The sequence below is a fragment of the Stegodyphus dumicola genome, chromosome 6 (assembly GCF_044657685.1).
Source record: "Stegodyphus dumicola isolate Sdum_Otavi_A_Nest chromosome 6, ASM4465768v1".
Classification (NCBI taxonomy): Eukaryota; Metazoa; Arthropoda; class Arachnida; order Araneae; family Eresidae; genus Stegodyphus; species Stegodyphus dumicola.
In genome coordinates this window covers 64368493-64392156 of record NC_140773.1, presented here as the reverse complement: position 1 = coordinate 64392156, position 23664 = coordinate 64368493, and the positions used below count along the sequence as shown (strand labels likewise).

Here is a 23664-nt window from a genome sequence, read left to right as displayed (position 1 = left end):
TAGGGTGTTGCCATTGCTCGCTTTGAAATCCTTGAGTTTGTTAACCAAAAATTCATTAAAGTTTTTTTACAAAATATGGAATCGATAATAAGACAAATTTCAAATTTGGTCTTCCACATGCCCATATTCGTAGGAGGATTACGTCATGCAAAATTTGATGGCTCTATGTACCATTGTTTTATCACAATGTGAGATATATACATACATTTATGCAGATTTTTCATTATTTAATTTCTTCAAATATAATGCAGGACTTTAACATTTGGTGGTAACAGTTTGAAAAGTGAAACGGGCATTTATAATGATTCAACGCAAAATCGCAAAACGAAAACAATAGTCCTTCAGGGACAAAGACCCTTTGGACTAATAAATCAGCATTTTCTTGAAAATTATGTAAACATTCTTTAAATATTTTAATTGAGATGTTTTATTCAGAAATTAGAAATAAAAGGAGTTAAAAAAGAGCTAAAAATATTACTAATTAAAACATAATTCCTTTTGTTATGTGTGATTGAATGGCAGTGTAAAATTTGGATCACTCTGTCACTGCTTTTCCAGTGTGACAAAATTAGATTGAATGAAACAAACTAATGTACTGCAGTTTGTTCTATTATCATCATTTTGAAATAAGATTTTAGATTGTTACTGAAAACTTACGGAGATTGTTATCTGTAGCAATAATCACAAAAGTAAAAAACTGATTTTTTTTTGTTCGGGGGGGGGGCGTGGGTCTTATGTATAACATCTTATTTTATCATTGTCAAAAATTCTGTAATATGGGATATTTCTATTTATGTATTATATTTTAACAGGAAGAAAATCCTGATTCAATCATCTATTGCTGAAAATGTATCATCATGTCTTTCCAATAATTCCAAGAAAAATCCATCCGGTGCTCTTTCATGTAATAGCATTTCAATGGAAAGCAAACCATTGAATGATATGGGTCAGAATTTTCAAAAAATTAAATCATCTCCATTATTTCAAGAGACAAACCAGGATTTGCATTTGACCTTTAAGCCTTTATCATTATTAAGAAAGCATTCTGTTCTAGAACATTCTTCAAAAAATATGATTTCTCTTCCTGCTAATGAAAGTAATTCAGATGCTGTAAACAACTTGAAGGATTTTACTGTACTGATAGATAATCTGGAAACCCAAGACCTTAATTTTGATCATACTGTGTATCAAATCTGTGATGATGAACCAGAAGGTGTTTTTGGTAAGTATGTAATGCATTGTTTGAAAATGATTAGAAGTAATGTATAAATAATTAATTTTCACTTACATAACTAAAATTTATGTTGTTTGGAATTACTTTTTTTCCTTCAGTTTCAAAATAAGTTATACGTATAGTGTAAAAATAAGAAGTAAAATATTGAATGTAAATTTTTAGACAACTCATTAAGACTGTTAGCTGTCAAACAAACACTTCTGCATGAAGTCAATACTAACAGAATAGGTATGTAATATATCTGTAATAATGAAAGATGTATTTAAAGATATTCTAAATATGTGTTTGAATGACAGTACATACTGGTGTCTAAAATTTTTATGTGTAAAAATAATCATATTTTGTGAAATAACCAATCTGATTTTTTTAATCAAAAGAGCAAAAGGCAAACCTAACTGTTAATATCCAATTCACCCTAGTTAATCTATTTCTGCAATGCAAATAATGGCATTATCTAAAGATGAGGAACTCTGTGCAAAATATGATTTCCCACAAATGTCTGCAGATCTGGATTTAGTTTCAGTGTTTTTTTTTAATCTGAACTACTTTTATGGTGCTGACGTTATGTAATGATCATGATTAAATTTTGCCTATTTTAAAAAACTAAATGGATTAATGCCAAAATTTTGTACATCAGTTCTTTCTAGTAGCCTGAATGCAGTGTCTCACATCTCTTATGGTATAATATGAAAATTTCTGTAAAATTTAAGACATTTTTTTCCAGTACAAGATCAGCCACTTCCAACATTGTATAATGGTGACAAGAACAAACAAGTTACTTCTTTAACTAAAACGGAAATTGATAGATGGTTCAAAATATATAATTATTTAGAACTAACATTAATTGTTCACTAACATTAATGCTTCATTAATAAACATTAATTAACATTAATGTTTATTTTGTTTTAAATCTTTTTTGTACATTAAAAATTTGTATGTGTTTATTATGTTTAGTTTGCTTTAGTATGTTCATAAATTTGCCTTTCATTTTCACCTAGTGTTTCATTGCGCAAAAAAGGAATATCTTGGTAACTTCTTAATTTCTTGAAATGATTGGAAATTGATTTGCAGAAATTCCTAAGCTAATGTTTTATTACTTTCTTTTTTATATTTTAGTATTAAAGGAGTATACAAGCACAAAAAATTTATATTAATGTTATAGCTCATAAAAAGAAGTTTAAAATAATTTAAAATTCAACACTTGTTGGAATAAACAAAATTAAAGAGTGTTAACTTTTGAAAATCAAGATATTGCTTTTCTAGAATAAGAAGTGTTTAATTGTGAGTATGCAAGAAATCTTATTAAAAAAATTTATGTTTTTTAGAATCAAACAGAAAATCTAAACTCTCAAATGAAGATAAACACAGTGAGTTTTTATTGGAATATAAATCCTATAATTTTTATCTTACTTTATTCTTGTAGATTCGTAATTTAATATTAATAAAAAAAACTATTTTTACTCTATTAGAAATATTATTCTGAACATGCTCTTACATGATATTTAAAATATGTTTTTCTTATAGTTATAGCTGGCAAATTTTATGGAAATCAACGAGATGATGGTGCTTCTGCAGAATTTAAGGGATTCAATTTTCCTTTTTCTAAAGATGTCTTATATGTGTTTCATAACATTTTTGGATTAAAAACATTTCGCCATAATCAGCTAGAATCAATAAATGCTGCACTTTTAAAAGAAGACTGCTTTGTTCTCATGCCAACAGGTAAATTCTTATTAATAAAATTTGAGTTAAATCACTTTATATCTCTTTTTTATTTAAAATTGGTTACATTTGAAAATAATATATTAAAATGGTTAAGATTGGAAATTAAAATATTTTTGTCGATGTCTACTGTATAAAATTTGTTTGAATATATTTACAAAGCTATTAACGATTTTATGCTCTTTATAACTAAAATTTAGATACTTTTCTCTTTTATATATATCTGATTCAAATATCAATGCATAATATCTCAAAACTCCACATACAAACTTTAAGGGAAGATATAGAATATCTATATTAACAGAGAGTTTTGAGGTATCTTGTTAGGGTATTCAGTGAGTTTAAATTCATTTTATACCATGGTATCTGTTAGTCTTTACTCATATACCTATGGAGCAGGTGCATCTGTGGAAAGGAGAACTTTTTATGGCAAAGCAAGTCATACCTTATAATTAAAATGTTTGTAAAAAAAATGGAGATATTGATATTACCAATATCCAATACATTTTATTTATTTCCAGTATGCTGATAGTTCTAAGCAGTACCAACTGCAGACTTCCTATACAATTGTTGAGCATCCACAACCATGCTGAATGCTCTTTTTACATGTTGGGTTGATTTCCTTGTTGATGTTTCTGCCAACAACAGTCTTCTAGGTCTTTGACAAAATTCATATTTTGTGCAATGTGTAATCAGCTTTTGTATTTTCAGTCAACTGTCATGAGATTTTAAAATTTTTGTGTCCATATCAAATAAAGAGCCAGTGAGGCAAGATTACAGCACCAACATTAGAGTGAGCCTGCACTTTCAATATCCAGAATAATGTAACGTACATTCAGGAATTCATGCACTACTATTAATGGATGTCCTTGCAATAAGCAGTGATGTCGTTCTGTCTTTCTGTGACTCAGCTATTGGTATCAACACTCCATAAAATTAGATGATTATTTTTAATTAGTAGCACTTTTATTCTTTTATTTTCATTTTTGACTTCTGTTTCTGGAAGATTTCTTAACACACTTTTTATCTTGGCATAAACAAATTCCAGATACTTGTGATTTTTCATATGGGCATCTTGTATATGCTTAACATCTCATTAATAGCATTTCTAATAAATAGTGTATGATAGTTTAGATGGTAACCAGATACAGTTAGAAGTGGGCAGGACACCAGAATCTCATCATTCGTCTTACAGGTATAATTCCACTGCACTAACTGTGCAGCTGTGCCTGAATTTTGATAAAAAGCACCGAAGGTATTTATAGTTTTGAGGGTCTCCCACTCCTCTTCCGCTACCACCTAGCCACTTGCGAGGACTTTCGGTCTGCCAGTATTTTAATCGCCTCCATGCCGCACAAACACTATATACTGACAAACATCCATACATTTTCCGTGATTCATACCTAGCCATAACAATACGGCAGCCTGCATAGCTAACTACTATACCAATCAAGGTAGCTAGATTATAACCAGCAGTTATCTGCTGTTAATAAATCTTCAGGAATATTACTGAAATCTGACTGAATCTGACTAATGCTTTGGTGTGGTTAGTCAACTGTCCCAGCTTGGCTTCAGCACTAGGGGTGTAGATGGAATGCGTAGGATGCTGATTCTCAGAGAGCATAATCTAAGTTATTCTCACAAACAACAGTTAACAGTTTAAGGCACATTTTGCTTTGAATTATTATGGTGCTTAATTTATATGTGACTGCCTTGGGTGCCAAAAATGTTGTCTCCAGTCCTGTCAGTTTCATATTAAAATAACACAACATTAAGCAACATAGTCTTCCAGTCATTAGTTCGAACATAATGACATCACAGCTTTGCACGTATTTGTCCAATAGCATGAAAAAAAAGTAATTATATGTAGCAAACCAAAGATATGTAATGGACTTTTGGAAAGGAAGAGGCAAGAAAAATCTAAATTTTAATCTTGTTATAATTAAATTTAATTTTGAAACACTTTGTTGTATATAAGGCGGTTTTTCAGTTAACCATATTTTTTTCCTCTATTGTTTTGCCATTGTGTTAATTAGCAAAAGTAATCAAGTTTGGTATAGGTGAGGACTTCCCAAAAAATAGTTTTAAGACCAAAATTTATTTATATATTCTGTTATGTGATAGATACCTTATTTTCCTACATAATGGCCATGACAAATGAGGCATATATCTAAGCATAAAAGATGTTTTTTATGCTCTTCTCATAGAGCAGGGTTCAGCAAACTATGGCCTGCAGGACTAATTTTTGCATTAAAAATAAATCAAATTATGTGATATTATGCAATGGTCGATAGTTGAGTTGAAAAGTTGTGACTAATGACTGCAATTGACGCTATAGTCGTATTCTTTCGCTTGTTTTTCAAAAACACTTCGAACAAGCAGATATTTGTGCATTGTATTCCATGCAAATATGTTGACAGTTTTGCTTTAGCTGTGTGGGGGTATTGTCTGTCACGATACTCTGTGATATTTTATTTCATTCATTACCTAACATTACCTTGTCATTCTTAAAATCAAATAAGAAGAAAAAAATAGATCTCGAATGTCATGCTTTTAAAGCAGAATGAAGTGCTAATTATTTTTTCACAAAATTAAATGACAAAGTTTTATGTTGACTCAGTATTCAAACCTCACAGAAAATGAACGATCCTAAAAATTGGAAAAATTTAATGCAGAATGCGTCATCACTACACAGTATATTCTTAAAAATAAAAAAACTATAATGAAGCAATAACTAAAGTCTGTTTACAAATAGCTCATTTATTAGCCACACAAAAAAACCATCATTCCATCTTTTGTGGAACCTTATCCACAAAAGGAAAACCATTTACCAGTGGTGAAATAATTAAATCATATGTGTTTATGGCAGCCAAAGAAATGTGCCGAGAAAAAAATAGAGGTTTCCATCTGTCAGTCTTTTGGCGACAACTCTTAGAAATGTTAGTTGAGGACATTGGGAGCCATATCAAGAGTCAATTAAAAGATAAGGCAAAAAATTTCAAATGGTTTTCATTGGCTGTTGATGAGTTGGCATGTCTTACTGATACTGCCCAATTATTGATGCTTATTTGAGAGATCAATGCTGAATTTAAAGTGATTAAATGATTGCATTCTGTGAATAATCTACGTAGAACAACTACAGATCAAGATATCTTCAAGGAAATGCTAACACAGTACAATTTGCAATGAAATCATGTAAAATGCATCACAACTGATGATGGAAAAAAATATGTGTGGAATGGGGAAAAGATTAGTTAGACAAATTTTAAAGGCTTGTAAAGATGATAATTGTTTAAAACCTCTGCTAATTCCTAGTATTATTCACCAGCAGCTCTTTGTGGGAAACACCTCAATCTATCATATGTTATTGAGCCAGTTGTATCAGTAGTAAGCTTCATTCACTCTCATGAACTTCATCATCATCAGTTCGATTAGTTTTTATTGGAGATCGAAGCTGAATATCCTGACTTGCCTTATCATATAGTGGGAAAGTTTTGTTGAGATTCTTTGGACTGAGAGAGGTCATAGATATATTTTCTTAATGAGAAATTTACCTACACCCTTTATTATCAAACAGAAAATAGCTATGGAAATTAGCATTTGCCACAGATTTCGTGGAATATCTCAACGAATTCAGTTTAAAATTACACTGGAAAACAGTGCTCATATGTGAAGTGCATTATGTTGTAAAGGCATATCATCAAATATTTGCCCTGATTGAAATTCAAATAACATTAAACAAATTTGGCCATTTTCCATGCTGTAGAAAACTTCAAATTTTCATCCAAAAAATTCAAAACTTCAAATCCCCATTCCCCCAAATTTGCACAAAACATATATTTTGAACTTGTACTACTGTTACAACAGTGTTTTATAGATCTTAATGTAAGTACAAAAGAAATTCCATGTTTCAAAATCCATCTGATCCTATAACTGAGGGGCTTCCATCAGACTTTCAGCTGAAAGTGATTGATTTGAAAAATGATATTTAAAGAAAAGGATCTAAGCCAATATCTTTCATAAAAATAAATATGTCCAAATAAAAGCATATGCAGGGGGATTTTATATCCATATTTGGGGGTTCTTAACAATTCCAAGAGACATTTTCAAAAGCATGTAAAATCACAATTCAGGTCATTATTAACAAATAACCATCTGATTTTTTTAATGAAAAGAGTGAAAGGCAAACTTAACTGTTAATATCCAATCCACCCTAGTTAATCTATTTCTACAATGCAAGTAATGACATTATCTAAAGATGCGAAACTATCTTTGTGCAAAATATGATTTCCCACAAATATCTGCAGATCTGGATTTAGTTTCAGTGTTTTTTTTTTAATCTGAACTACTTTTATGGCACTGAAGTTATGTAATGATCATGATCAAATTTTGCCTGTTTTGAAATAGTAAGTGGATTAATGCCAAAATTTTGTACATCAGTTCTTTCTAGTAGCCTGAATACAGTGTCTCACATATCTTATGGTGTAATATGAAAAATTCTGTAAAATTTAAGACACTTTTTTCCTGTACAAGATCAGCCACATACGACATTGTAATGGTGACAAGAACAAACAACTGATGTCCACTGTGACACTTCTCTAGCTAAAATGGAAATTGATATATGGTTCAAAATATATAATTATTTAGAACTGTTCACTAACATTAATGCTACTATAGTTTATTTTGTTTTAAATCTTTTTCGTAAATTTCAGTTGATTAAAAATTTGTATGCCTTTATTATGTTTAGTCTGCTTTAAAAGTGTTAAAATTACACCAAAAACAGTGCATATATGTGAAATGTATTCTGTTGTAAAGGCATATCACCAAAAATGTGCATTGTTTGAAATTCAAATAGCATTAAACAAATTTGGCCATTTTTCATGCTGTAGAAAATTTCAAATTTTCATGAAATCTCCATTCCCCAAAATTTGCACAGAATGTATTTTTTTTTTTAACTTGTACTACTGTTACAACAGTGTTTTATGGATCTTAATGCAAGTACAATAGAAATTTCCATGTTTCAAAATCCATTTGATTCTATAATTGAGGAGCCTCCATCAGACTTTCAGCTGGAAGTGACGGATTTGCAGAATGATGTTTAAAGAAAAGGATCTAAGCTAATATTTTACAGCCAATATCTTTCATAAAATTAAATATGTCCAAATAAAAGCTTATGCAGGGGGAATTTATACCCATATTTAGGAGTACTTAACAATTCAAAAAGACTTTTCAAAAATGAAGTATGTAAAATCACAATTCATATCATTATTAACAGATAACCATTTGCAAGCAACTTTGATGGGTTAGTAACATTAATGGAATTTTGAACTCCAGTGTGACGAAATATTATCTTAGAAAAAACAATTGCATTCTTTATACAGTCAAAAGTCATTAATCCTGGCTCCTCGGGACTTTGGCGATTCCGGATTATCGATTTTTCCGGATTATAGATCATCAGTTTAAATCTGGTAAGATGACATGCAGAAATTATAAAATTAAAAATATGAAACCGTAATTTATGAAATAAACAGCAATTATGATGTAAAGGGTATCAAAATTTACAAAAAGAAAAAGCTAAATATTTATTTGTTCACTTTATTAAACATTTCTTTCAATATAAGTTGTTTAATTTGCTTTGTTTCATGTGATAATACTTTCTCTTTAATTCTATTAAACAGACATAATTTCTTGTTTACTTACAAAGTTCCGCTGTTCAAGTCTTATAATTGCTGTGTTGAGAATATCGGCTAATTTGTCAATCGAAATTTTTTCGTTTTCAATAACCACTGAGTCACTTTCTTCACTATCGGAAGCGAATTATAATGAGGAGGAACTTGATTTAAATCATATCAAAGACTGAGTACATCAAGATGAAATACTACATTTAGTAAAGAATTATAAGCCAAATAAAATAAAAACATCTGCTCTGAAGATAAGGATAGTGTTGACAGATCAACTTCCAATTCATTGCGCGTCGTGTCGTTTCCCTCCCCCTGCAGAGCAGTGTGAAATTGATAAACATATTTCGGAAAGATTAGATAATCAAAGGATATATGCCTTTATCCATTTTTTGCAGCAATTCCTTTTTTTATTTATTGGACATTGAAACATACTTTCGCTTTGTAGATCCTTTGGGAGCTCCAGCATCGGAAAATGTATTTGACATAATCCAAAGTTCAAGCTTACTTTTATAAAATTGCTCTAACAGTCTGCAAAAAATAATAAGCCGGATCCAATTCTAAGATTAAGGAACAACGCAATCTGCAACATTAATTGAAATAAATAATTAGATAGTTTTAGCTTATACCGTCCGTTTTACATTAAATGCGCATGCGCACATGTATATTTGCAGCCGTAAAGGTCTTACGTGCACGCGTAAATGCCTATGCGCAGAAAGTTTTTAGCTTTGAGGTCCGGATTATAGATCATTCCAGATTATGGGTGTCCGAATTAACAACTTTTGACTGTATTAATAATTTTAATCTATTTAATAATGTTTTTAAATATGGAAATATAATTTATTGTTAATTTTTGTTTTAAGTGTTAGTAAAATTTGTATAAATATTATGTAACAGTGTTGCTTCATTATAAAAACAATTAATTTTTTTGGAGGGAGGGGCTCTCTGAGTAAAATTACCCATTTATATCTTCATGTCTGTAGTTGGCCTGCCGAGCCTAAATTTTTTATCTTTCCCATTTTTGAAAAAGGTTTGTCAAACGATTTCATAGAGCATGCAATTCCATTATCTGTCATGTCACTTTTGTGAAGATATCCTCATCATTTTGATGTGTGCAATCAAAATGTTCTTTGAAAGAGAAGAAATCAAAAACCACTAGATCTATAGTCAATTTAATAATAAAGCAATTTTATGTGGCCTGTGAACACATTTCCTGTAAATTAATGAGCATTATTATAACAAGAATTTGAAGAAAAGAACTGGCTCGTATCCATCTTACGCAGGGGGAACACCACAAATATAGCCGTTTATCTGGAATCGGACCCAGGTTGCACTAAGAAAGGTGTAGTCAGAAACAAAAATAAGTATATAATTATTTAGTATACATGTATTTTTTCTGTATGTTTCATAGAAAAATGTAATAAATAAAAAAAACAGAGAATAAATTGTCATTATTTATTCCCTAGGTCCCTCTCATTAAATTTTCATGCATATTTTTAGCTTAAATTTTAAGTAATTTATTTAATAGTTACTCATGTATTAGAATTATTTGAATAAATGTCACTTTGAAAATTTTAATATTTAGCTGTCAAGTACACTTGTATTACAAAGTCTGACCAACAAATTTCTTGCAGATTTCAGACAGAAAATACGTATAAATGTAAATTTTGAATTTGCAATCTTTATATATATATATATATATACATATACAAAGGGAGAGAAAGACAAATATGTAGCAAAAAAATTGTTAATTTAACTTTTTTTAAATTGCGCGTCGTGTCGTTTCCCTCCCCCTGCAGAGCAGTGTGAAATTGATAAACATATTTCGGAAAGATTAGATAATCAAAGGATATATGCCTTTATCCATTTTTTGCAGCAATTCCTTTTTTTATTTGATGGACATTGAAACATACTTTCGCTTTGTAGATCCTTTGGAGCTCCAGCATCGGAAAATGTATTTGACATAATCCAAAGTTCAAGCAATCCAAAGCAAGCTTCTCTCTCCCTTTGTATATATATTGTATATATATATATATATATATATTGTATATATATATATATATATATATATATATATTGTGTATATATATATATATATATATATATTGTATATATATATATATATATATATATATATTGTATATATATATATTGTATATATATATATATATATATATATATATTGTATATATATATATATATATATATTTGGCCCATGTGCAATTTGAGTTTGACACACTGCACTAGGTTTTAAGGTGGACTGCAGTGATCTTTAGTCCTCCCACTGAAAATATAGCAAAAATAAAAATAACAATTTTTTGCTTATTATATCTTATATTTTAACCACTTGCGCTACGACTAAACTTCACGGTTGCTACAATATAACAAGCGGCAAAATGTCTCATTTATGCCACTCTGCGTCTGCGAGTACAATCCAGAGCTGTAACGCGAGAAATAAACAATCTCGTTGTTAGGCGACGTGTGCACCACGTTATTTTCATTTTTGCGATAAATGCCTATCGACGTGGTGTTCACGTCGCTCGCGGTATGAGACAGAAGCATCTTGACGTGCATGGCATGTCTTTTTAGCGTAAGTGGTTAAATTCTCAATATGTCTTTATATCATCTTTAAAATTTTAGCTGTACAATATAAACTCGGTTATTGCAAAATTCATAGAAAAGAAATCAGGATGTGAAAAATAGTAGTATTTGCTGCATTTAGGTAGTATGAAATCATATTGTATATTCCTTTTCATGTAGGTGGAGGTAAAAGTTTATGTTATCAGCTTCCTGCTTTAGTTACCAGTGGAGTGACTATAGTTGTTTCACCTCTTCGATCTTTGATAATGGATCAAGTGCAAAAATTGTGTTCACTAGATGTATGTATATATATATATTTTTCCCCTCCCATTACTTCCTTGTTAAAGTTGCCACTTATCTTAGTCACCAAAACTGGCAAACTTAATCACCCAATTTGCAACATCTAAATTTCAAATATTGCCAAATACATGTGTGATGACTGCTTTACCAAGAAAGGACTTTCTCCCTTTCTTAAAATTATTCACAGCTATTATAAATTCTTTAAATACTTAAGTTTTTGAAAGAAAAGTAAGATTTAGAATTTACTATTGTTGTTCATAATAAAAAAACCTTTCTGTGAAAGTTCTTGGAAAAAAAAAATCTTTAGTAAATTATACTGTTAAATTTTTATTGTGGCAATTTTATGTCAGTTTTTGTTACAATGAATTGTAAAATTCTTTATAATTTTTAAGATATGGCTTATTTAGTGAGTACTAGTCTTTTAAAAAGACATGATTTTTTTACTGCATACTTATCTGTTATACCTATAAGGCTTCATTTCCTGTTTTATTACCTCCCACTAACCTATATACATAGATAAGGGAGCTAATGTTTTGAGTCCAAAAATTCAATAAGAATTTGCAGTGTATAAGCACAAATTAGGGTCTCCAAAACACGTTTTTACTATTTTTTAAATAATATCTCTGCATGCCTGTGACGATTTTTTCATCCACTATAACTCTTGCATCAAATTTCCAAAAATTTCTGTTTCCTGTTTTTAAAGTGTTCTGCATTCTTGTAAAGAGTTGATTATATTTTGGCTAAAACTGAACAACTGGAAGTGGTACCTTTACATCAGTGTTTCCTCACCTTTAGTCCACAAAACTTTGCTGCATGTTCTCTGAAAAAGTAATTAAGAAATTTTATGTCCTTTTTAAGCATTAAGCTAATTGTTTGTTGATAAAACTTGAAAAAAAATGGAGAAAAATAAGGTCATACAACAAAATCTTTTAATATTTTTTTATCTAGTTAATGGCAAGATTAATATTCCCAAGAAAAGTAGTGCATAAACCAAAAGTATTGCAAGCACTAGTTCAGCAAGTTTAGAAGAAACAAAGAAAAGGAAGTGTATTTAATTTCGGAATGTATGGTAGAAATCAAAAAGAAAAACAGATGCTTTGTTACACATTATGATAAAGATTATTCAAAGCTTAATTTTGCTGTAGCTACTGGCAGTAAAGTGTCACCAAGACCTTTGTGTGTAGTAGGTTATGAAATTCTTTCAAATGAGGCTATGAACCATTTAAAACCATTTAAACTGACTTGTCATTTGCATTCAAAGAACAGAAACTGTATTGATAGGCCACTGGATTTTTTGTATGATTGCATTACCAGATATCATCTGCAAAGCCTCACATAAAAATAATGACAAGTCTCTGCTTCATGCATTTTATTTAGTTACTCTACAGGTTGCTAAAACAAAAACCCATATGCAGCTGGGAAGGAGCTAGTAAAGCTTTACATCATAGAAGAAGAACATCATTGTCATACAAGAAATTTCAGGTCTTCAAGCAATTAAAAAACTAGTAGCTGTGCCACACTTGAATAACACTATAATAAGAAGAATTTTGACATGGCTGCTGACATAGAAATGCAAGTTATAGAAGTGATCAAAAAATCAAAATGTTTTGAAATTCAGCTTGACTGATATGAGTAACCATACTATCTTGCTTTGCTTTGCAGGATATAATGGTGATAAAGACTTAATAGAAAGGATTTCTGTGCTGCCTTAACTTACTGAATATACTACAAGTTCATAACCTTAATGAGTATTTTCCAGCTCAGATCTTAAACTGGGGCAAATGCATTGTATTGTGTACAGACGGGGCTGCTAGGATGACTGGCTGTCAATGAGAAAAAGAAGCTGCATAAGCAGAAACTTTGTTTACTCATTGCATGGTCCACCAGAAACACCCAGTAGCAAAGAAACATTGCTCTGAATTAAATAACACCAGGGAATGATGCAGTGAAGATAATTAACTAAATTCATAGTCAGGCTACAAATTTCAGTTATTTAGGATTTTGTGTGAGAGTAGGACTCAAACCATTTTTTATTCCATGCAGAACTGAGGTTAGCAAAAGGAAGGGTTCTTGCACGTCTTTTCAATCTGATGGTAGAAGTCAAGCAAAAATCTTGCCAAGTTTATAATTTGTTAAATAAAGAATTGGCTGGCTAAACTTTCATATATGGCTTTCTTAATGAACTTAATATTTCTCTTCAGGGATCATATGTGAATATTTTTACACTTATAACTAAATTGCAACATTCAAAAAAGAAACTGGCTATTTGGGATAGTTGCTTATGAGAGAAAGATTGAGAAACATTTCCACTTTTCACAGAATTCTTGATTTCTGCTAACATCAATCAAAAAGTGATATTCAGCGTAATAAACCAACATTTAGGGACATTAGCTGAAAACTTTAATCATTGTTTCCCTGAAACTAATCCATATAAAGGTAACCTCTGGATTAATAATCCTTTTTTGCGAGATGTAAATTCATGTGCACTTGATCTCCGTGACTAAAAACAATCTGAAATTTATGAGATTTCAGATTGGGTTTTCAGATAACCATTTTCAGAGTGGATAACACTCTGAAAATGTTTTCTGATGTTCAGGGTTTGTATGGTCCTTGAAAGTCCTTAAGTTATTTTGCAATCGATTTTTGGTCCTTGAAAATTCTTAATTTTGGTCTAAATCGGCAGAAGGTCGTTAATTTTAATCCTCTGAAATTTTTGTCTGTTTTTACGACTGCCATTTTGAATGTGAATTAGTATTGTGGAGGAATATTTTTGGCGATTCTCTGACATATTTGGGTATCTTTTGAATGGGTTCATGGGTTATAATTTGTTCCTATTTCTAATATAAATGGTGGGATAATCGAATTTCTAAGCAAGAAGTGAAACATAAGCATTTTGAAATTCATTTTTTCTAATGAAGAGTTTTTAAACAACTTTTCGCTTTTGAGGATGTGAATTCTTTTATTAAACAATTCTAAATTTGGTGACTTATCAACATTTTGGCGATTTTAAGATCAATTTCTTTGGAAAAGTTTTAATTCTGAGATGTTTTTGAAAACATTGTAACATTGATAAATTTCATTAAAATAATGGTAATATATCAAAATTATACAGTACAAAGTCCGTAATTCGGACTCGTTGAGACTTCGGCGATTCCGGATCGGGATTTTTTCCGGATTATAGATCATCAATTTAAATCTGGTAAGATGGCATGCAGAAATTACACAATTAAAAATATGAAATCGTAATTTATGAAATAAAGAACAATTATGGTCTAAAGGGTATCAAAATTTACAGAAAAAAAGCTTAATATTTAATTTTTTACTTTATTAAACATTTCTTTCAATGTAAGTTGTTTAAGATGCTTCCACAAAAAATTCAAAAAGTTCCTTTTTCTTGTGTCATATATAGTGGAATTTCCAATGCCATACTTCTCGCATAATTTTGAGACGGATAGGGCTTTATTTATTTTTTGCAGCAATTCCACTTTTTGTTTAATGGGCATCAAAGCATGCTTTCTCTTTGTAGATCCTTTGGCAGCTCTAGAACTGGAAACTCTTTTTGACATAATCGAAAGTTCAAGCTTAATTTTTATAAAATTGTTCTAACAGTCTGCAAAAAATAATAAGCCGAATCCAATTAGAAGATTAAGGAACAGCGCAATCTGCAACATTAACTGGAATGTCTTAGATAATTTTAACCTAGCTTATACCATCCATTATACATTAAACACGCATGCGTATAAAGTTTGCAGCTTTAAGGTCCGGATTACAGACTTTGTACTGTATTTAAAAAATAATATTAAAATAGAACATTTTTATGTTTTGCAGTCATATTATAAAGTTTCATTTTGGCAACTTATTATACGATATTTTGGATCTGAAAAATAAACAAGGTATAATGTTATTAGGCACAATTTACGGAATAGTTCTTAGCAAAAGCAAAATTAGCTATGTAATTAGTTAAAAATGTCTTCTTTTTAAAAAATTTTCGTAGTAAGAGTTGTTCTCATCTAATTGTCTCAAATAATCAGAATTCTCAGAATATGTATCAGTTTTCTTTATAAAATTAATTTTACACTTTTTGGCTCCCCCCTTTTTTTTTCCAAAAATATTTCTGGCTTTTTACTGCTACAGAATTGGTAGGGATAATTTTTCTTTAGGATCGTAGACATTGCAGCTTGGAAAGTTTAGAAGGATTTGAAGGCAAGGTTTATAGACCTACGATTCTAGAAGATTCCAGAAATACGTGACAAAATGAAAAATGTCTCCATGGTATTAACACATAATGGATGTATTTTACAGGAAGTTTGCGCTGAATTTCACTTTTTAGAGAACGTCTGGAAGAACAAACATAGCATTTGAATGTTTTACTTCTAATACTAAAATCTTTTTCTTAACATGTTTATCTTCCCTTTATTTTCTCTACTTTTCACTAGACACAAGCATGGAAAATATTTAAAATGCTTCTAATCTTATCACATGGACAGGCATTATAGAAAGGAATTTTTTTTATTAATAAAGAAATTGGAAGCTGGCGATTTAAACGATTCATCTAATGTGTCTTAATGCATCATACACAGGTCTGATGCTAGGCATTTTCCCACCTGGTGCAATCTCCATTGATCCTAAATTCTACTCCCACTGCCTGTCCTAAATTCTAAAAAAATTGCCATTTCTACATTTTGTTGCTGAGTGTGTCACTAAACTAAGAATTCTGCCTCATCGGCGCTGAAACCAGCTCTTACTATACATCATTTCATATTTATCAGTTTTTTCTTTACATTCTAAATTGCATTGGTTTTTTAAAATAACAGAAATCTTTAATTAATTCCAAAAATTCTAAAATGAAGAGAAAACGAATTGAAGAAAGAAACTGAATGAAAAAAAATTATTCTTCGATGAATGTGTACAGTTATTATTATGCAAATTAACCAGTTTTTTATAATTTTAGCCTTTACTTTAAGTTCCCCTTTCCATTTCCTCACCATAATGCAAATCAGATAGTTTTTAAACTGAGGTTTTGGGAACTGAAAGCGAGAATGTTTTTGCCCTCCACTTGGATGTTGTAGTAGTTTCTGCCAGCTCTGATAATTTATAGCTGTTCAATTTTTCTTAATCGCCACTAACATTTGAATTTGTTATGACGATAGAGTTAATGAGCCAGCTTAGATTAAAATTAAATTGTGTAGTCTTTGACTGCTAGTCCACATTTTTAGTTTGAATTTGACTGTTCCTGTTTAATTGCATCACCACAAGCTGTAGTTGATTTTGCCAACATAGGAACTTGCCTGTATGTTCTAAGTTCTTTTTAAATAAAAGGTTTATTTAAACCTTTATGTGACTCTGTTGTTACTTTCAGACATACTGATAATTTGCTTCATGTTTAATAGTGGTCATGTAAATCTATAACAATTAAGGGCATTTAACTACCTAATTTAATTATTTGTATCTAACCGCTTGCCTTTAAAAGTTATCTCTACATATTAAAGCAACTTATTGCCTTTCATTAATCCTTACTGTGGTTACAAGATACAGCACAAAAATGTAAAAATTAATGTAAAACTTATTCTTTGCACCTAGTGAGACTTAAAATAATACAAAACAACTTATCACCTCTGCTGCATTAGTGGCTTATAGGAACCTTGAAATATATTAACTAGGTTACAATGCTAGGAACTCTACTTGAAGCTATAACACTAACTGCATCAGACAGATGGAGCACAGCTAACTTTCAAAACTTGCTAACCTCAAAACTAGATCAGGCTTTCAGGTTTGTTCTGATCAACAGAACTCTCTCTAGGCAAGCAGCAGCACTGGCAAAAGCCAATCTTCTGTTACGAATCGTGCTGATTATGATTTTATTTTTGATTTTAACCTATGCCATTTGACATAAAATCTACCTGCTATTTACTGAACCTCTAGACTAAGTATGTGGCAAAATGAGAAATAAAAGAAAAAATCAGCATAAAGCTAACTGTTAGTAAAACGTAAATAAAATGTCCCTAATTTTCTTTCAAAGTATTACTTATTTCAAACTATGTCAAACTATTATATGTGTAAAATATTTAATACTACCTGATAAATTTTATAAAGTGTATTTTATTCTCAAATTTGTTTTATAGTTATGTTTATTAAATTATGCTTAATAAGAAAGCATCCTATTTGCGGATCTATTTTATTCTTAGAGAGTTATTACAAAAAATGGAGTTCAGACATTAGTTGATTGAATTTTAATTGAATTTATTCAGCTTCCATTTGCTGATAGGTCCTTAATTTTTTTCATTAATGGTCCTTAAGAGTACTTAATTTCGACGTGCAGAAATGTGTACGAACTCTGTCAGCAGATCTCTCTCTAGATAAGCAGCAGAAAGAAACAACATTGTCTTTTGTTATGAATCATGCTGATTATGATCTTACTTCTCATTTTAACCTAAGCCGCTTGACATAAAATCTACCTGCTATTTACTAAACCTCTATACTGAGCAAGTATGTGACAAAATGAGGCATAAAAAAATTCAACATAAAGCTAATTGTTAGTAAATCATAAATGTCACTTATCTTCTTTCAAATATGTCCAACTAATATAAGTGTAAAATATTTAATGCTACTTAATAAATTTCATAAAGTTTATTTTATTCTCAAACTTATTAATAATTGTGTTAATTAAGTTATGTTTAATAATAATGCCTCCTCCTTACAGATCTATTTATTTTTAGGATGGTATTACAAAAGTGAAATTTAGGCATAGATAATATTTTTAATTGAATTTATTCAGTTCCCATTTGCTCATAGGTCCTTAATGTATTTTTTATTAATGGTCCTTAAAAGTACTTAACTTCTGTGTGCAGAAATGTGTACGAACCTTGATGTTACATTTGCGTCCAACATAAAATGCAGTCATCTCATTTCTAGATATCTTTTGATAAAGAATATGCCTCTGTTATAAAGGTATCAAATTGTTGGTTGTTTTTTCAGTTTCCTATTTATGTGAAAAAAACTTTTTCAGCTGTATCATTAATAAAAACAAAGAAATCAACTGGATATTAATGCTGCACTTCATCTTGCAGAGACAAACTTGTAACCACATTTAACAAGTTTATTAAAAAAGATAAGCATCAGTAAATATCGCACTAACTGAAACTTTTATTTTTTAACACTAGATTTAAGAAATGAAATACCAATATATATATTATTTTTGGCTAATGCCAGCCTATAAAATATTTGCTCATATTTTCGTCAATTCACAACTGTAAAAGATTCAAAAACACTGCTTTACAAGAAGCCCAGAGCAATCTTTAATGGTCAGTAAAAAGAGCATTACATATATAATTTTATATTTGGCAGACCACTAATATGAATTTTAAAAAACCCTAAATCAGACCTTAAAAACAACATATTAATACATAAAAACAATATTTAACCTTTCCAATACATGTAATTCTAATTTTCATTTGTTAATATAATTTTCGAAACATTTGCTGTTCAGTAGCATGCCTTTATGAAAATTTAGGCTATGCCCTTCATTATGAGTAACAATTAAAACACTATTAACATCTCACTGATACACATATTTCATTCAGATTGAAAAATTATATGAAAAGTACAAAAATCTTACCTTCTTGTACAGAAAGCTTCATATTTCCATATCACTGAAAAGGAACTTCATGAAAAACAAGAACAAACTGGTAAACGCAATGCAATATCAATAAACTGGAAGCGTTATGCCACCAATTTTTAATTATTGTAAACATAATAATCATCGCTCACTCAACAATGTTGCCATCAATCAACAGAAACGGACAAGCAGTGACGCAATTATAAACAAGAATGCAGATGGTTCTCATAAAAATCCGTCAAGTTGCCTATTGACACAGAGAAAAACTGTGTTATTAATGACTACAACAGCATATTCTTGTAATTCAAAATTAAAGAGAATTCCAGTTCATGCTATTATTGATAACAGGAGCATATCAATGGATGCCAAACTCTCACTTTCAAATGTCGCTAGGTACACCTGCAAAAGTATCTAAAATGTTGTTAAATACAGAAGGAATTTCGCTAAAAATAGTAGCTAAAATTTAAAAAAAAAAAAAAAAAAGTATAATCCATATTCCATAATAGGTTTTGTTACTCGTTATTTTTTAAACTGAATCTTCATAAAAATATAAATGATGTCCTAGTTCTTCTGCGGACCATCAAAAAGTTTTTATGGAGCATCGCTTAACGACCGCTGATCTAAACGGTATCAAAATTTACAACAACAACAAAAAAAAAAAAAAAAAAAAAAAAAAAGCTTAATATTTATTTTATTTGTTTACTTTATTAAACGTTTCTTTCAATATAAGTTGTTTAAGTTGCTTTGTTTTTTGTCTAATACTTTCTCTTTAATTCTATTAATAGATCTGATTTCTTATTCAGTTACAAAGTGCATTGCAAAAGTTACATTGTTCAATCCTTGTTGAGAATTCTAACTAAATTGTCAATGGAAATTTTTTTGTTTCCAATAACCTGTCACTTTCTTCACTGTCGGTAACGGTATTTTCATGATCTAGATTTTATCATCCATTCATTGACTGATGATTGGTACATTTTCATCTCATTGAAAAACTTCTGTTATATCATCTTCATTTATTACTGCTTCTCTACATTTCTTTACAAAATCCTTTAATTGGGAAATTTTACCTTTGGTTTGCAATATCCGAAAACCTTCAAAATCATGGCTATCATCTTCGTCAGCCTCTCAAGGTGAGCTTTCCCTAAATTATGCCAAGCATTGTTTAAAGTATTTGCAGATACGTCCTCCCATAATCTTGTGGTGCTCCACACAGCAGATTTTATGCTAAAATATTTTAAAACTTCTTGAGTTGTCTTCTTGCTCTGGACTTTAAAAATGCTACTTTATATTTGCATTTCAGCGTGTGCGCTATTCCGATATCCATAGGATGAATGATGGGCGTACAATATGGAGGAAAGAATAATACAGATACATTATCTTTCACTAAAACTTTAAGTGAAGTATGAGCTGAACAGTTGCCTACAATCAGGATAGTTTTTGCATCCTCAGGTAAATCAATTGAATTCAAATGTTGCCGAGCCTCTCTGAAATGATTTTCAAACCAGTCATTCATTATTGCTTGTGTCTTCCATGCTCTTTTATTTGCATGATATGTAACGAGGAAAATCTTTATTCTGTTATATGCTCAAGGTTATATATTTTTTCCATTTATGAAAAGTTTACACTTATGCATTCCTGCAGCATATGTGCACGCTAAAATTGTTAGTTTCGCTTTGGAATCTCTGACACCAGTTCAAACCTTTTCTCTAGAGTTTGCCAAGGTATTTCGTGATACATATTAACAGAAAAGGCCAGTTTCATCAGTGCTGTAAATTTGTTGGATAACTTTTCACTATTGGTGAGTTCATTAAATTCATCTGCAAATTATTCAGCAACTTCAGTATTAGCTTGAGTGTATCAGCTGTCATGATATTGGCAGCAAAAGATAAGTTATTTCACTAAATTTTGTCTTGCTTCTGTTGTGCACTGAGACAATTAAGCCTGAAGTGTATTGTTTTAGTTATTTATTATACTTACGTCTATTTCTTGCACATACTTAGTGCTTATCTGAGTCCTGAATAAATAAATTTCCACATACACGTAAAGCTTATTGTGGGCCAGCGCTAGATATCTTACCGCCTGATGCAGTCTCTGTGGGTCCTAAATTCTGCTATCAAGCACCTCCCTAAGTTCTAAATGCTTGTTGCTCATAAAGTTTGAGTTTCAGTGCTTTCCCTAAATTCTAAAAATTTTGTCATCCCTTAATTTTGTTGCTGGGTGCATCTTTTAATTCCAAAAATTTTTTCTTGCATAAATTCCACGTCCGGTATAGACATGCGAGCTCTGGCACCGTCTCTGTGTAGAATTAAAAATAACAAATTAGTTATTCTTATTTCAAATAGCACTAAATGTAATCTTTTGGCATTAAATATGATGATTAACAAAATCTATTTTTAGCATATGGAAAGAAATTTTTGTTAAATTTTTCCTCATGAACATTTTTGTTATTCAGTTACTAATATAAAAAAAAATTTTTTTAAGCATCACTGCAGAGTCATTACACAAGTCATCATGTGCTGATGAACATGCGGTGATAAAAGCCAAATATAATAATTAATAATTTGCTAGGTTGGCATCAGATGTATAAAATATTAGTTGGTGGAAAATCAGTAGTGTTTTTATGTAAAATGTTTCGGTTTGAGATGTATGCCAAGCAGATATGCAGCTATATCGTAGCTGTCAAATTGTTGATCACTCAGATTTATGCTAAAATAATTGTTTCTTTGATAAAAGAGGTATTTTATTTAGTATGAAAGTGAAATTAAAAATCAGGACTCTCTGCATGTTTAAGAAACAAATTTAAGAAAACTGAACAGTAGAAATTTCACACACTTAAAAGTCGTTCATGAAAATTTGAAAGTTTAAACAAACCCAGTTGTGAATGCTGCTGGCAGCGCATGCACATTCACTGAACTCTATGTAACTTTAATATTCCCACACTCTGCAAGGAAACAAGAAAAAAATTGCATAACTGCAAATAGAGAAAATTTTCAGAAATGAATGTAATCAAAAACTGAGTATCGACATATAAGACACAATATCGACGAATAAGACACACCCCGTTTTTCAAACCTAGTTTCAAAGAAAAAGTGTGTATGCCGGCAAATATGTTATATTGAAAATGGGAATAGGAAGATACAGCATCTAGATAAATTCTTGCTTGTATGATATTATTCTTCGTAAATATAGTATATAAAGTATAGTGGGTATTCATGTGGGACTTTTAATTATTATTATTATTATTATTATTATTATTATTATTAGATGGTAGCACTGAAATTGGTTGTTTTAATCATTTTTTCCCCTGCTATTTTATTGTACATTCATATAAAAAATGTTTTAATGCCACCAGCTAAAGAAGTAAATAAATAATTAAAAGCAGTAGATAGCATACTACGTGATTGCTATCTAGGGATATTGTTTAGTTTAATTTATGCACATTTCGTTAATTTTATTTGTAAAGAAGCCAGTTAAGGAAAAAATATTGTAAACAGTTCTGTAGTAAGTATGCAAATACTATAAAATGCACAGATCTCACCAGTTTTCATGTAAGTTACATTTATTTATTTATTTATTTTTGTTTTTAAATAATAATAATATCCTAACTCTGAGCTATCTTGTGCAGATATCTGCAAGCAGTTTAACTGGTGATGCTGATGCTGGCTCTGCGAACTCTGTTTACTGTCAGTTATCATCAAGGGAGCCTAGTATTAAATTATTATATGTAACACCGGAAAAGGTAATAAATTTTTGCTTAACATAAATGAAATTTTAAACTAGACATTTTTATATATATATATATATATATATATATATATATATATAATTTAATGTTATATTTGCATGCCTTTATTTTCTTAATTTATCTTTGTTTCTTAATATCAGTCATATTATTTTTAAAAGCTTAAAGCCAAAGCTGTATTTTTAATTGCATTTCTTATATTTGTTTTAATAGGAATTTGTATATTTTAGTAACATTTAATGTTTGTTCAAGCTTTAGAAACTCCAGATATTATCATCAGCATTACTTCTTGGTAATATTTTGTGTTCAATCTTCATTGCAAGCATTTATTATTTAGCCATCTCCAATTTTATTACTATGTCTTAACTTACTTGTATATAGTATATGTAAGAGATAAAATATGAAGGAAAACTGCTAGCTTTAATTTTGCAATAGCCTCTTTTATTTCTTATTTAAATTAGGCTACTTCCTCTTCCTGTCCTAAAACTACTGATTATTTATAATATATGAATCTAAAGTGCATCATCTCAGAATTAATCTGCATCATGCCATTTTATGCAATACATAGCAATGTGGATATCTTATCAAATTACAGATCAAAATTTCAACAAAGAACTGAGTCTGTATATCTCTCTCTGCTGCTGAATGTGTACTTATTTTCCCACTTTCCCTTACTGTGCTAACATGTTGTGGCTAATTGCTATCTATTGTCCAGTATCTGAAAATGCAAGCTTCTTAAAACTGTAAGTTGCCTATTGCACCCGTGATAATTTGTGAACCTGATTATAATTCT

The 23664-nt window shown here is 30.2% G+C and overlaps 1 protein-coding gene across 6 annotated transcripts in view; it reads left to right on the top strand.

Moving 5' to 3' along the window:
* Window positions 1-23664, top strand: part of LOC118184395 (recQ-like DNA helicase BLM) — a 172840-nt gene that overhangs the window by 74368 nt on the left and 74808 nt on the right. For 5 of the 6 annotated variants that reach the window (XM_085818426.1, XM_085818425.1, XM_035354059.2 and 2 more), the window contains 6 exons: window positions 813-1222; window positions 1397-1462; window positions 2560-2601; window positions 2759-2956; window positions 11395-11513; window positions 22755-22868. In XM_085818426.1, the coding sequence (XP_085674552.1) occupies window positions 813-1222; window positions 1397-1462; window positions 2560-2601; window positions 2759-2956; window positions 11395-11513; window positions 22755-22868 (949 nt within the window). The remainder of the gene's footprint in view (window positions 1-812; window positions 1223-1396; window positions 1463-2559; window positions 2602-2758; window positions 2957-11394; window positions 11514-22754; window positions 22869-23664) is intronic. The other variant, XM_085818427.1, reaches the window with a different exon arrangement.